The 14,381-nt window shown below is 40.7% G+C and overlaps 1 protein-coding gene across 1 annotated transcript; it reads left to right on the plus strand.

Moving 5' to 3' along the window:
- Positions 1 to 2,473: 2,473 nt before the first annotated feature.
- Positions 2,474 to 13,102, plus strand: LOC140806674 (uncharacterized). The gene is made up of 9 exons (XM_073163223.1): positions 2,474 to 2,659; positions 2,802 to 2,913; positions 3,287 to 3,958; positions 4,169 to 4,317; positions 4,361 to 4,794; positions 5,108 to 5,442; positions 5,635 to 5,918; positions 12,395 to 12,664; positions 12,770 to 13,102. Exons 1-9 carry the CDS (start codon positions 2,474 to 2,476, stop codon positions 13,100 to 13,102), a joined length of 2,775 nt encoding a protein of 924 aa, XP_073019324.1.
- The last annotated feature ends 1,279 nt before the right edge of the window (positions 13,103 to 14,381 follow it).

Raw genomic sequence — 14,381 nt, forward strand, 5'->3', positions numbered from 1 at the left:
TGTTGTGCACAAATTCTTTGGTTGAAGTATCAATTACTCGACTATGGTGTTAATTTTTCAAAAATTCCAATCTTTTGTGATAATACAAGCACCATATGTCTAACAAAGAATACAGTTCAACATTCTCGTACAAAACATATTGACATTCGACATCATTTTATTTGTGATCACATTGAGCAAAATGATGTTGAACTTCACTATGTTGACACCAAAAATCAAATTGCTGATATTTTTACAAAACCACTAGATGAATCTACTTTTACTCGTTTGCGTGGTGAACTTGGCATGATTGAGTTGTAAACATTAGTCAAATACTCTCGTACATATTTGTTAAATTGAGGGGGAGTATTATTAATGTAAGCATTATAATGTCGGATAATACAAATTAATTGTATTTATCCATAATTATGGCTCAACATTCTTTTATGTGCTAAATATTTTAAATTTTAGGTGTTCCTCATCTTGGCTCCTTCGGAATCACCGTTCCTTGTTCGGATGCTTCGTTTCTCTTCGGATCCTCCGAACGTGTTCGGATCGTTCGAGGATGCGGATTCTTAGCTTATGTTTTTGTTATTTTTGTTTATTTTATCTTTATGCATCATTGTATAAAAGACTTGCATTTATTATTGGATATTTTACCTGTTTATTTGTCTCTCTTTATGCTTATGTCTTTTTGATTATCGCAAAAAGGGGGAGAATTTATTTGGTTAAAATTGCTATTAATTCAACCTCTTAGACTTGTTATTTGATTAAGGGGGAGTTATTTAATAACCATTAGATTATGTTGATTAATGTTTCTCAATTTTTAACCAAGTTTTGTGATCATCAAAAAGGGGGAGATTGTTACGCCTTAAACGCATACAAATCTCGAGGATGAGATTACTGTTTTTAATGCTGTAACATATCCCAAAGTTTTTGTTTTGATGATACCAAAACTTGGATTAAAAATGTACTAATGTTTTATATTGAGGCATGCAGGAAATTAAGAACAAGGTTACGTTCGGAAGATCCGAAATTTGGTTCGGACATTCCGAAATTGTGCCAATCAGAAGCAAAATAGAAGCTGTTCAGAAGCTGCGAGGAGCAAGTTCGCACGTTCCGAAGACTGGATCGGACGTTCCGAACACAAGCAATCAAATCACTTCAATCCGGAGACAAATTGATCTGACTGTTGATTGAGTAGATTTCGGACGCTACGATGGACATGATCGGAAGCTACGAAGTGTTGAAGATTTCAAATCTCCGGAAACGCGGGAATGTTCGGACGGTACGAACTGGAGTTCGGACCTTCCGAAGTTGTTCATACACTGTCTAAAAGAACTATTCAGAAGAAACGAAGTTTGATCGGTCCCTCCGAAGCATATGTTCGGACCCTACGAAGTCAAGAACGGAAGATCCGAAGTCATTCCAGAATTACGCAAATTGATTTCAATCACATCGGACGTTCCGAAGTATAAACAGAAGATCCGAACCTTGGCGTCCAAGACTAGTATAAATAGGCCTTTGAGGATGCATTCTCAATCATCCCACTCCATTCTCTCTTGTCTCTTACAAAGCTTTCTACTATCTCTTGTGTGCGTTGATTAAAAGAGTTGTAATATCAAAAGAGTTGTAGAAAAAGAGTGAAAGTAATACTCTCGAGTGGGTTGTAAAGTTCGTGGCTATCCTTGGAGCCCTCAAGGCCAAGTAGACGCATCGAGGCGTGGTTGTAAAAGCTAGCTTGGAGCTCCTAAAGCCAAGTCGTCATAGTGATACCTCGATCCTCATCGAGAAGGGGAGACGTAGACGATTCTTCGTCGAACTTCCATAAACATCTCTATCCCTCTTTACTTTACGCATTTACTTTACTACGCATTTATTTTACGCACTTACTTTACGCATTCATTTTTTTTTGTGATTGTCCCTCAAGTCTTCCGCTTGCAATTTTTGCAAACTCGTTTTAAAAACGCTAAAGGGCCTTAAAGAACCTATTCACTCCCCCTTTAGGTTCTTCATCACTAGACTTGATCGATGCATGTGAGTATGTCGATGAAGAGACAGGAGGTGGGGACCAAAGAGCAGGCTTGGACTGAGCGGGAGGCTAGACCCGAGGACCGCCGACGTCATTTTAATATAATTATGCAAGTTTAAAATACTCTGGTCTTATATTTTGGTGAGAGATGTTTTGAGAAAGCTTCTCATTTAGAAAAAATTTCATTGGTGATGCTTGGTTTGAAATATTCTTTTTATGAACGACGAGTGACGACCGTATGGATGTTTATATTTAAGAAAATTTTTAATTTTTCAGCAAATTTTAAGTAGCAATGGTACGATATGTTACATCATGGGCCTCCGAGTGGGGGATTTATCTGTGGCGGAGTTCATCCGCAAGTTTGACAGGGGCTGACACTTCGTGACCATGATAGCAGGGGATGCCGCCCAGTAGCTGAGGCATTTCCTTGATGGACTGAGACCCACTCTCCGTCGGGACGTCATGTTGATGAGGCCGGCGAGTTATGATGAGGCCACTGCCTGCGATTTTCAGGCAGAGCAGGCATTGCGAGATATTGACTATGAGATGCACAGAAAGAGACAGCAGCCTCAGTCCAGTTCTCAGCCACAGAAGAGACAGTTTTCGGGGCCGTCGAGGCAGCAGGGCAGCAGAGGTCCCAGAGATAGGGTAGGAGGCAGCAGCAGCATAGAGACCTCCTCAGGCGCCAGGGGCGCCTAAGCCAGATGGTGGACAACCGTGCCCTCAATGCAATAGGTTCCATTTCGGCGAGTGCCGGTGGGGAACATTCAAGTGCTTTGTTTGCGGACAGTCGGGCCATAAGGCGGCAGATTTCCCTAGGAACAAGGGCCCCACTACTGGTCGGGCGTATGTGATGCACGCCGAGGAGGCGGAGGCAGCACCAGACTCGACACTGATTACTGGTAACCATTTTGTTTAAGGTTTTAATTTTCGCATGATTGCTTGGGTTTAATGCTTGCTTGATGATTTACTTATTGGGATTGATAACATAGAAAGAATTAGGACGCATGCCCTACCTAATTGGAATTAAGAATTTTTGACCTGAGAATTTTAGGGACCCAATTGTAACAACGGTTAAGCTAAGGATAAAAATACAATTTTCGAAACTTTAAATAGTTAATCTGCATTTTTTTGAACTATTCTGGGGTTGAATTTCGAATTTTTGGGAACAACGACTAAGTTAATTCAGTGGTTTTGCGAGGAATTTGGGTTAATTACCGATAAGAAGTTTCTTAAGTTCAACTCTATCAGATTTGATGGTATGTTTTGTCGCAGGAAGGATATATATTGCAGGAGTAGCCACGCATGCGTTGCTAGATTCCGGGGCTACGCATTCTTTTATATCCGAATCTTTCGTGAAGCGACTAGGAATCATACCAGTAACGATGGATTTGGGTTACAGAGTATCGATCCCATCCGGGGATCAGATGTTCACTTCCTGGATAGTGAGAGGGTTGGAGCTCAGATTGCAGCAAAAGGCAGTACATGCAGATCTGATAGTACTACCGCTGTCAGAATTTGATATCATCTTGGGCATGGACTGGCTCTCTTCTCATGGAGCAGTCATAGATTTTTGTCAGAGGTCAGTATCTGTTCGACCTCCCAGTGGGAAACCATTTGTTTTTGAGGCAGCTAGACATCAGCAGTTCCCGCACGTCATTTCTTGCATGTGTGCGAGAAATATTATTAAGAGAGGCTGTCAGGCATTCTTAGCTAGCGTTGTATCAGTGTCGGTGTCAGTCAGTCAGAGGCTGGAGGATTTAGATGTGGTTAGCGAGTTCTCTAGTGTTTTCCCTGCCGATGTTTCAGGCATCCCACCAGACAGGGAGGTAGAATTCTCTATTGAGCTCATGCTAGAGACAGTGCCGATATCTAAGGCGCCCTATCGATTAGCGCCTGCAGAGATGAAGGAGCTCAAAGTTCAGATCCAGGATATTCTTGATAAGGGTTTCATCCGCCCTAGTTTCTCTCCATGGGGCGCCAGTGCTATTTGTTAAGAAGAAGGATGGCAGCATGCGACTGTGCATTGACTACAGAGAGCTGAACAGAGTCACAGTGAAGAATAAGTATCCGTTGCCTAGGATCGAAGACTTATTTGATCAGCTTCAAGGAGCCTCAGTGTTCTCCAAGATAGACCTTCGATCTGGATATCATCAGCTGAAGGTGAGAGAGTCAGATGTGCACCAGACAGCTTTTCGGACGCGTTATGGGCACTACGAGTTCTTGGTGATGCCCTTCGGTTTGACGAGCGCGCCAGCGATCTTCATGGATCTCATGAACCGCGAGTTCCAGCCATTCTTGGATCAGTTCGTCATAGTCTTCATTGACGATATCTTGATCTATTCGAAGAGCAGGGAGGAGCACAGTCGACATCTTAGGACAGTATTGCAGACTCTACAGGATAGACGACTTTATGCCAAGTTCGGCAAGTGTGAGTTCTGGCTCTATAGGGTGGCATTTTTGGGCCACATTGTATCTCAGGATGGCATAGAGGTCGACCCCAGCAAGGTAGAGGCAGTCAGAGATTGGCCAGTTCCGAAGACTGTGACAGAGATCCGCGGTTTCTTGGGATTGGCAGGTTATTACAGAAAGTTTATCCAGGGCTTCTCTTCTATTGAGGTGCCTATGATCGCTCTGACGAAGAAGAATGCCAAGTTTGTTTGGGGACCAGAGTGTCAAGAGAGCTTTGACAGACTGAAGCAGGCCTTGACCACCGCACCTGTGCTAGCTATGCCATCGGGGCAGGGAGAGTTTGTGGTCTATACAGATGCATCTAAGCTTGGGTTGGGCGCAGTTCTGATGCAGCAGGACAGAGTGATAGCTTATGCGTCCAGACAGCTGAAGGTTCATGAGAAGAATTATCCGACTCATGACCTCGAGCTAGCAGCAGTGGTATTTTCCCTGAAGATCTGAAGACACTATCTGTATTGGGAGAAGTGCAGGATTTTCACAGATCATAAAAGCCTGAAGTACTTCTTCACACAGATGGAATTGAAATATGCGACAGAGGAGGTGGCTTGAGCTGGTGAAGGATTATGATTGTGACATTAGCTACCATCCAGGTAAGGCTAATGTAGTTGTAGACGCTCTGAGCAGGAAGCACGCAGTGATAGCCCATCTGTCAGTACAGAGACCGTTGCAAGCTGAGATTCAGAGATTTGAGCTTGCAGTGTACGCCAGGGGTGAGGCCCCGAATCTTGCTATTCTGACAGTACAGCCGACTCTGAGAGACAGAATTCGAGCAGGGCAGACTTCCGATGAGCATCTACAGAAGTGGAGACAGAGGGACAAGATTAAGGGCCAGAGAATGTATACGGTTGTGGACGGCATAGTCAGATATAGGGACCACCTATGGGTTCCTAACATTGATTCCCTCCGAGCAGATATCTTGAATGAGGCAAACAGCACCCCGTATTCCATCCATCCAGGGAGTACGAAGATGTATAAGGATTTACAAACTCTTTATTGGTGGCCGGGCATGAAGCGAGATATTCTGCGATTCGTCTCCGAGTGTTTGACTTGTCAGCAGGTTAAGGCAGAGCATCATAGACCTGCAGGGAAGCTGAGACCACTCCCTATTCCCGAGTAGAAATGGGATAACATTACTACGGACTTCGTGACAGGACTCACGAGGACTACTGGGGGATACAATGCCATTTGGGTGATTGTTGATCGGCTCACTAAGTCAGCTCATTTCTTATCGATCAGGAAGACATTAACTATGACTCAGTATGCAGAGCTGTACATCAGAGAGATAGTCAGACTGCACGTGATTCCAGTGTCCATAGTGTCAGACAGGAATCCGAAGTTCACGTCCGCGTTCTGGAATAGTCTTCACCAGGCTTTGGGTACGAAGCTACTATTTAGTACTGCCTTCCACCCTCAGAAAGACAGTCAGTCAGAGAGGGTGATTCAGATTCTGCAGGACCTACTCCGAGCATGCATGATCGACTTCCAGGGCAGCTGGGAGCCAAAGATACCTCTTATGGAGTTAACATACAACAACAGTTATCAGGCATCGATAGGTATGGCTCCATACGAGGCACTCTACGGGAGGAAGTGTAGGTCACCCAGTATACTGGGATGAGGTAGGAGATCGAGCAGAGTTCGGTCCGGATATTGTCAGACAGACAGCAGACCTAGTGGCCAGGATTAGAGACAGGATGAGAACTGCACAGAGCTGTCAGAAGAGTTATGCTGATCAGAGACGGCGGGATCTTGAGTTCGCAGTAGGGGATCATGTTTTTGTGAAGGTCGCACCTATGAAGGGTGTGATGAGGTTCGGGAAGAAGGGCAAGCTCAGCCCTAGATTCATCGGACCATTTGAGATCCTAGAGAGAGTTGGGACACTCGCATACAGAGTTGCATTACCGCCGAATCTGGTGGGAGTTCATAGCGTGTTCCACGTCTCCATGCTGCGAAAGTACATGTCGAATCCTTCACATGTGCTTAACTATGAGCCACTTCAGCTGACACCACACTTATCATTTGAGGAGAGACCTACGCAGATTCTGGACATGCAGGAAAATAGACTCCGGAATAAAGTGATCCAGATGGTCAAAGTCAAGTGGCTGAATCACTCCGAGGAGGAGGCCACGTGGGAGACAGAGACCGAGATGAGGAGTCGCTACCCGGAGTTACTTGGTACGTTCTAATTTCGAGGACGAAATTTTCTTCAAGGGGGGAGAGTTGTAAGGTCCAGGAATTTAATTCACGTAACCTGACTGCATGCAATCAAGGATTTTATTTTAAATTATGTGTCTAATTATTTATTGCATTTTATGCATAATTCATGCATGATAGGGTCTAATTCATGAATTTTTCATAAGTTCATGCTTTAGGATTTCTAGGTGCATTTCACGCCCGAACGAGGAGGAGAGACCGGAGAATTTTCATGAAAATTATGTTTATTACATGATTAATTTTTATTAATTAAAATAAGGTGTTTTTAAGGGTATTTTTCCAAAAATGATATTTTAATGGGTATTTTACCCGCATGATTTTTGTTTTTAACAGTACTTAAATTTTATCGAAACGGGGGATATTTTGATGTTTCGGCTAATATTTTTAAAATCTTTCCAACACGAAATGTTTTTGGGGAGTGTGTTTGAATTTAATTGACCTAATTTTAAGATCATTGGGCTTAAACATCTTTTAAAAATTTAGTTAGCAATATTATTGCTCACTAACCTTCTAATTAACTATATCAATTAATCCTAAACGTCTCTTTACCTACCCGTAACCCCCCAATCAGCCGATCACCCCTTTTCCATTCAAAAGCCTCTCGGTTTCATCAAATCTCAGCTGAATAATTCGGTCATCTCCATTCTTGCAAACGAAACTTTCGGCTGCACCATTCTTGGCAAAGGAATAAGCCTCTCGAGTCTCCCTCTTCTTGCTTTGTTCACCAAATCATCTCCAGGCACACTTGTTCTTTTTTTTAATGCGTCATATACGCTAATAATATGTGTGTAGCATACGTAAAATCATGTAAATGTTTCGATCCATACTTGTTTGTTCATCGGTGGTAGTAAGCATATGTTTTATTGTTTCACTTGTAAATTCCTCACGTTTCTTTGATCAGGGTTGCAAAGGGGCTGTCAAGTGATGTTGCTGAAGGGCCTCTTTCAGCGAGAGATTTTCAGTCAATAATAAGAAGTGAGATGGTGGTCGGTAAGCTAGAAACCGTGAGGTGTTGTTAAGAGTTGCTTCGGGTTTGAGTTCATCGAGTGAAAGGGGTAGGGACGGCGGTGCATGGACTTGAACTAAGATATGTTTCAGACCTTTTAAAGTCGAGAAAGATGTTGGGATTGAGTCACAGGTGTCTGGTTGAGGGAGAAGCTCGATCCCTTGGAGTTTAGCGCGAATCGTGAAGGAGATGCAAGTTTTGGTTGGTGTCTGCACATGAGTGTGCAGCAGCTGTATGTATCGTTTAGCCTTGGTTTAGAGCGGTCATTAAGGTCTTAAGGTTTTCCTTAAAGGCTGGACAGGTGGGGGTTTAGGAGGGGACCGAATGGTTAAGGATTGGGGGCCATGTGTTGTGATAGGAAATCAATTATGGGTTGGCCGAGAATTGTATGACTTTCTGGACTATTAGCCATAATTTCAAGGGCTTGAGGATAATATTTTAGGACCATTATAGTGTTTTTAAAATATAATAAAAATTTGGGAAAGTTTTGGTTAAGTTTCGGTTCGGTTCGGGTTAAAACCGAGACTCCGGTCCAAGTTTTAAAACGAATATTTTAAGCTATGAATTTGGGCTCGATTTTACGTCTAAGAAATACTTTGAAAATGTTTTGGGAAATTTTAAGGACTTTGGTAAGATTCGGATAAATTTTAGAGGTCCAGGGGTAAAATGGTAATTTTTGGGTTTCCAGGGGTAAAATGGTCATTTTGCACCCGGGGTGAGAATTTGGTCATGGCAGCGCTCTGACCACAAATTTATGATATTTTAAATATTTATGCATCATGTTTACCATTTTTACGCAATTATGAAAAATATGGTGCATGCTTTGTTTAAAGGAAAAGTTACGAATATGCATATTTTTATTAAGTGATGAAAATGATGATATTTTTGAAGGATGAGAATTGGTTGTGACTGACGATGTATATGTATACGATGGCATGAGATATGATGAGCTGAGGCCCGGGCTCAGTGGGCGGGTAATGCTGTCACTGATGTCCCCTGCCGCCGGGTACCACGGTTTATAGATGGATCCATCGATAGAGCTGATACGAAAGTCACAACTAATGAACTGAATTCAATTAAAAGAAATGTTTAAGCTTATGGTGACACGATAAGCTGTTTTGACACGTATATGATGATATGACATGAGACGACATGATTTGACACGAGATGATTTTATACGACTCGTTTATGTTACGCTTTTAAGTTCATGAAAGTTATGTGGAGTATGATATTTTTCACTATTGTGTGCCTGTATATGTACTTGTTATTACTGGTACAAGTGTGTTGAGTCGTTAGACTCACTAGGCGTGTGTGATGCAGGTGAGTTCGATGTCGATGAGACTGAAGGTGCTGGACTCTGAGTTAGTGGACCTGGTGGGCGACACGACCCGAGGACCTATGACCTTTCCGCACTATTATGATTTCATGTTTTGAGAGGATATGAGTATTTTTATGCTGGCTTATTTTACTGTTGGATGTAGGATTTTCTCTCATCTTTACCCAGTTATATTTTATTGGTAAATGTTCATGATAATTTTTCAATGATGTTTTTACGTAGGATTGCATGCATGAGATTTATTTAAATGTTTATTCCCAAACGAGAGATTTAAAAAAATATATATTTTCCGCATTTTAATACGAGTAGACGTTACATCACTGGTCCCCGCCCTCGGTCCCGACCTCATCAGTACCTACAACAATCAAGTCTAGTGAGTCTAAAGACCCAGCATGCATATAACGTAAATAACAAGTAATAATAATAAAATTTCATGCAAGGTAAAAATATCATGAGTCTGGCGTAACGTAAAAATATCATGACATGAGTAATTATAATATGTGCATAACTGAACTGAAAATCATAAGTGAAATGTTTGTTCCATAGAGCCCTGTCATGAAATAACATGTAATAATTTTCTGTTGAGGATATGTTCTACGCTAGTGGCCCATGAACTGAACTGAATCGTCTGATCAGACTAATACCACAGTATACTGGGCGGTAGAGATCATTACAGCCCTTGGACTTGATATCCGTACCAATAAATGAACTGAACTGAACCGGTAAGTGACCACCGGGTGAAGTAATAATCCGATGATAAGCTGCTATCCAATGAAGTCAAGTGGCCACAAGCAATATCGCATATATCTCAAAAATAAATTTTTTATATTTTTGCACGTAATATAATTAAATAACCTAATTAAATATCCTGTATTATTTTACCAAATGGGTTGGATCGTTCCCAGGCTCGCTACGACCTTAATCTAACATGAAAAATATGCAAATGATTTAACTTGACCCAACTTTGTAATTGAACCCAAAAATGAGACAATTACGCCCAACGACTTCGTATTTAATCATGACTCCGTACCAACCCGAACCAACACAAAACCATCATTTAGTCATGATTAAAATACACCTAAATGATGAAATAATGCCCCTAAAAGTACAGTACTCGCAATTTGGTGAATGGAGGCCAAAAACATGAAACGCTCTTTCGAGAGTCATTTTGGCACATTGCACCGTAAATTCTCGTACGACCTCTAAACTTAACCGAATCACAAACGGCCAAAAACATGACCTTCCTAACACAATGGAGTACTGTCCAGTCCAAGTACATAGGCTAAAAGCCCACCAAGAACTCGAAACACACCTTTGAACCGAAGCACAACTTGCTGTCACAAAAATACAGCAGCGGCGCTTGCGTTTCTTTGCATTGTTTGCGAGGCTAATGGCCATTGGGCTTGAACCACCGACCATAAACTCTTCCCAACATCCTAAGGGTTGGCCTGGACCATGGCTAAGGGCCCTAGGCCAGCCACAATCCAAACCACACCATGGACCACCCGAAACTCCCACCCGAGAGGCAAAACTGCGCGCATGGGGAGAGTTGCTTCGTTTGCTGTCATGGACCATTCCAGTGGCCATTTGATTGGCTTGATCTAGACATCAAGAGGTATGGTATGAACCTTGGTTAAGGGCCCTAGGCCAACCAAGATCCACACCAATACCATGAAGCCGAAGTTACACATGCCGGAAAAGGAGGAGATCGAAGGGGGTTGTTCTTGTTTTGTTTAAAAACCAATGCAACCATGGACCAAGCCTTGAAAGGTAGACTTTGTAACGTCTTAGACATGCCAAGGAGAGGTTCTAACCATGGCTACATCCCCTAGTGCAGCCAAGATCGGAATCTCCACCTTAGGCAATACACATGCCAATTTCAAGACACAAAGTGACATGTTTTGGGTGTTGCTGTCAAAACTCTATATCCTGCGTATAGGGGCTGGAACCAACGTTCTTACATGACCCTAACATGTCCTAGTACATGTATAGATGCAGCCCTGAGTCCCTGGAATCGAGCCAACCACCTGAACCATCAGCAGATAACGTGAAGTGCACAAGGAAGGCTAAAAAAATCTGTGCAGAATTTTACAAAAACTTGATGTCATATTTCGGTTTTCTTGCATGAAATCGTGTACATGTGAGGTTTAAAAATACATATATGGCTTGATTGAAGATTATAGGAAAATATAGACATGCCTTGGATTTTGTTTTGAAGAAAACAAAAGAAAACAACGACGCGGCGCGGAGGAGACGAAGTGCTTCGTTTTCTTACTTTTTCTCTCTTGTTTTTCCTCAGCTACCTCACGATTTTTCTCTCAATATTTGCTCTTAAATTTTCGAAATAATGGAGAGGGAGGGAATGGCTAGGCATGAGGGGATAGTTTGCAAGATAAAAGGAATGAAATAATCTTTCTATCTTCTAGTTTGTGAGATAAGGAAATGGTTTGATACCAAAAAGATTTTGAGGAAAAATTCTAGGGTGCACTTGGTCGATCATGGTGTCTTGGAACAAGAAAGAAATATTGCTTAATTAATTATTTGTTGGTGATTTAAAATTTTTGAAAAATCTACCTAGAAAAAGATTAAGGAAAGATAACAAGGAAATGGGTTGTAAATAAAAAAAATTAAATCTTTTAAAAAGAAGGGGTGATCGAAATTTGCTATCAAAGTGGAGTGGAATATTGTTTAATTAATAATTATTGGGAAATTAAAAGGTGAGGGATTTATCTCCCAAAAATGGATAAGGAAAGAATCAAGTGAAGGGGTTGTCAAACTTTTTAAATATTTCAAAGGTGATGGCCGATTTTATCTAGTTAAAATGGGTAGAAAAATTGCTTAATTAATATTTATTGAAGATTTAAAGTTGAGGGAATTATCTATGCCAAGAAGGGATAAAGAAAGATACCCAAAATTTTGAGTTGACAAATTTAAATCCTACAAAGATGATATGGCCGAAAATTAAATAAAATGGAGGGGAAAAGAGGGGAAAATATTTCTTACATCTTGTATTTTAATTCTTTAGAGTTTTATCCACCCATTAAATATTTTAGTGAATTAATAAATTGATTATGGAATAACATTATCTTGCATGCATGGCTAAATTTTTAAATTACTTAAATAATTTCTTAAACATTCTTTTACATTAAATTTAACTTATTATTTATCTTAAATAAATTCTAGGAATGTTTTCTTAATATTAAATATTTATCTCAATACTCCAACTCCAGTCCGGCCTCACTTATTTAACTGAAAAGGTAACAATTAAACTACTGCATAAAATAATTAAATTTAAATACTTATGCAATAAAAATCATTTTAATTTAAATACTAGAACTTATGCATGACTTATACGTAGTCTGATTTACGGGTTCTACATAAGGTCTTCAAAAAGCATATAGGGAAGAACGTTGAGGTCTATATGGATGATATATTGATCAAGTCCAAGGCATTCGATCAGTTTTTGACGGATCTGGATGAAAATTTTCAGACTCTGCGGGATTACAAGTTGAAGCTGAACCCTAGCAAGTGTGTATTCGGTGTTCAGACGGGGAAGTTTTTGGGGTACATGGTGACTCACCGAGGCATTGAGGCTAATCCAGAAAAGGTGCAAGCCCTATCTTCTATGGTTTCTCCTCGAAATATCTAAGAAGTACAGTGACTGACAGGGAGGATCGCCGCTCTAGCTAGATTCATATCCCGATCCGCAGATCAAATTTTATTATTCTTTAAGTTACTTCGGAAAGCTAAAAGTTTGAATGGAATGATCTCTAGTGAGAAAGCGCTGCAGGAGCTGAAAACGTATCTTGGGGAACTCCCTATCTTGAACAAACACATCCCTGAAGAGGAACTCTTTGTGTACTTACCAGTCACTCCCCAGGCTGCAAGTTCGGTTTTGGTCAGAGGAGAGGATGCAGTTCATCAGCCTGTCTATTTTGTGTGTCACGCTTTAAAGGGAGCGGAGCTCAATTATACTACTCAGGAAAAGTTGGCCTTGGCCCTCGTCATCATGGCGAAGATTGAGGCCTTACTTCTTATCACATCCTATCATTGTCCTCACCAATAGCGTCCTGGGGAAAATTATCTCGCAACCAGATACCTGAAGAAGATTGATTATGAAACAAGAAAGCATAATGATTGAAAAAGGGAAAACATAAAATACTATTTTCATAAAAAGATTTTTAAACTTCTAACATAACAACTTTCAAAATATTATCAACATATATTCAAAAGAACCATCAACATGTAATTCATTTAATACAAAATACCAAGTACCCAAAACTATTAATGTTCAACACCCAAAAAAAAGTTATACAATTCAAAAGTTTTTCCCTTCCATTAGCCAAATGACTTCTTCAGCCTCGGACAATCCATTTCATTCCCTTTTATAACCAATACCATATAAAATGTTCATAACCAATTCCCATAAACTTAATCACCAATACCATATAAAATGTTCATAACAAGAATAAACCATAACCATCCAATAACCACCAACTCTAAAAACTGAACCATAAAATAACACCATAAACAATGACATAATAAAAGATTGGGATATTACAATCTCCCCTCCTTATAAAAATTTCATCCTCAAAATTAGCTTACCGTCAAATAAATACGGATAATGATGTTTCATCTCCTCTTCCGGTTCCCACGTGGCCGCTTCAATCACATGATTCTTCCAAAGAATTTTGACAAGGCCAATTTCTTTATTCCTCAACATTTTAAATTTGCGATCAAGTATTTGAACCGGAATTTCTTCATAGCTTAGGTTAGGTAAGAGATCCAAAGATTCGTACCGAAGAACATGAGTTGGGTTAGCAATATACTTACGTAGAAGAGAAACATGAAAGACATTATGAACTCGATCCAAGTCCGGTGGCAATGCAAGACAATAGGCTCGGTCTCCAATCTTATCAAGAATCTCGAATGGCCCAATATATCGAAGACTTAATTTACCTTTCTTGCCAAATCGCATCACTCCCTTAATATGAGCTATCTTAATAAAAACATGATCAACAACCTCGAATGCTAATGGTCATCGTCGTACATCGGCATAACTTTTCTGTCTAGATTGAGCGGTCTTCATTCTCTCTTGGATCAATGCCACAACATTTGTTGCCTGTTGAACCAACTCCAGGCCCAACATCTTCCTTTCACCTACCTCTTCCCAATATAAAGGAGATCGACACGTTTTTCCATATAAACCTTCATAAGGTGCCATGCCAATTGAAGACTGATAGCTGTTATTATATGTGAACTCCACCATAGGCAACTTGGAATCCCAACTCTCCGGGAAATCAATCGTGCAAGCTCTTAACATATCCTCAAGAATTTGGATAACC

The sequence above is a fragment of the Primulina eburnea genome, chromosome 12, assembly GCF_022965805.1.
Source record: "Primulina eburnea isolate SZY01 chromosome 12, ASM2296580v1, whole genome shotgun sequence".
NCBI classification, from domain to species: domain Eukaryota; kingdom Viridiplantae; phylum Streptophyta; class Magnoliopsida; order Lamiales; family Gesneriaceae; genus Primulina; species Primulina eburnea.

Excerpts from the sequence above, each read along its gene's own strand:
- LOC140806674 (XM_073163223.1), top strand. The coding sequence starts at position 2,474 with ATGTTGATGAGGCCGGCGAGTTATGATGAGGCCACTGCCTGCGATTTT. Across the intron at positions 2,660-2,801 it reads GCAGAGGTCCCAGAGATAGG|TCGGGCCATAAGGCGGCAGA; the intron begins GTAGGAGGCAGC and ends GTTTGCGGACAG. Across the intron at positions 5,919-12,394 it reads AAGACAGTCAGTCAGAGAGG|TCTGATTTACGGGTTCTACA; the intron begins GTGATTCAGATT and ends ACTTATACGTAG.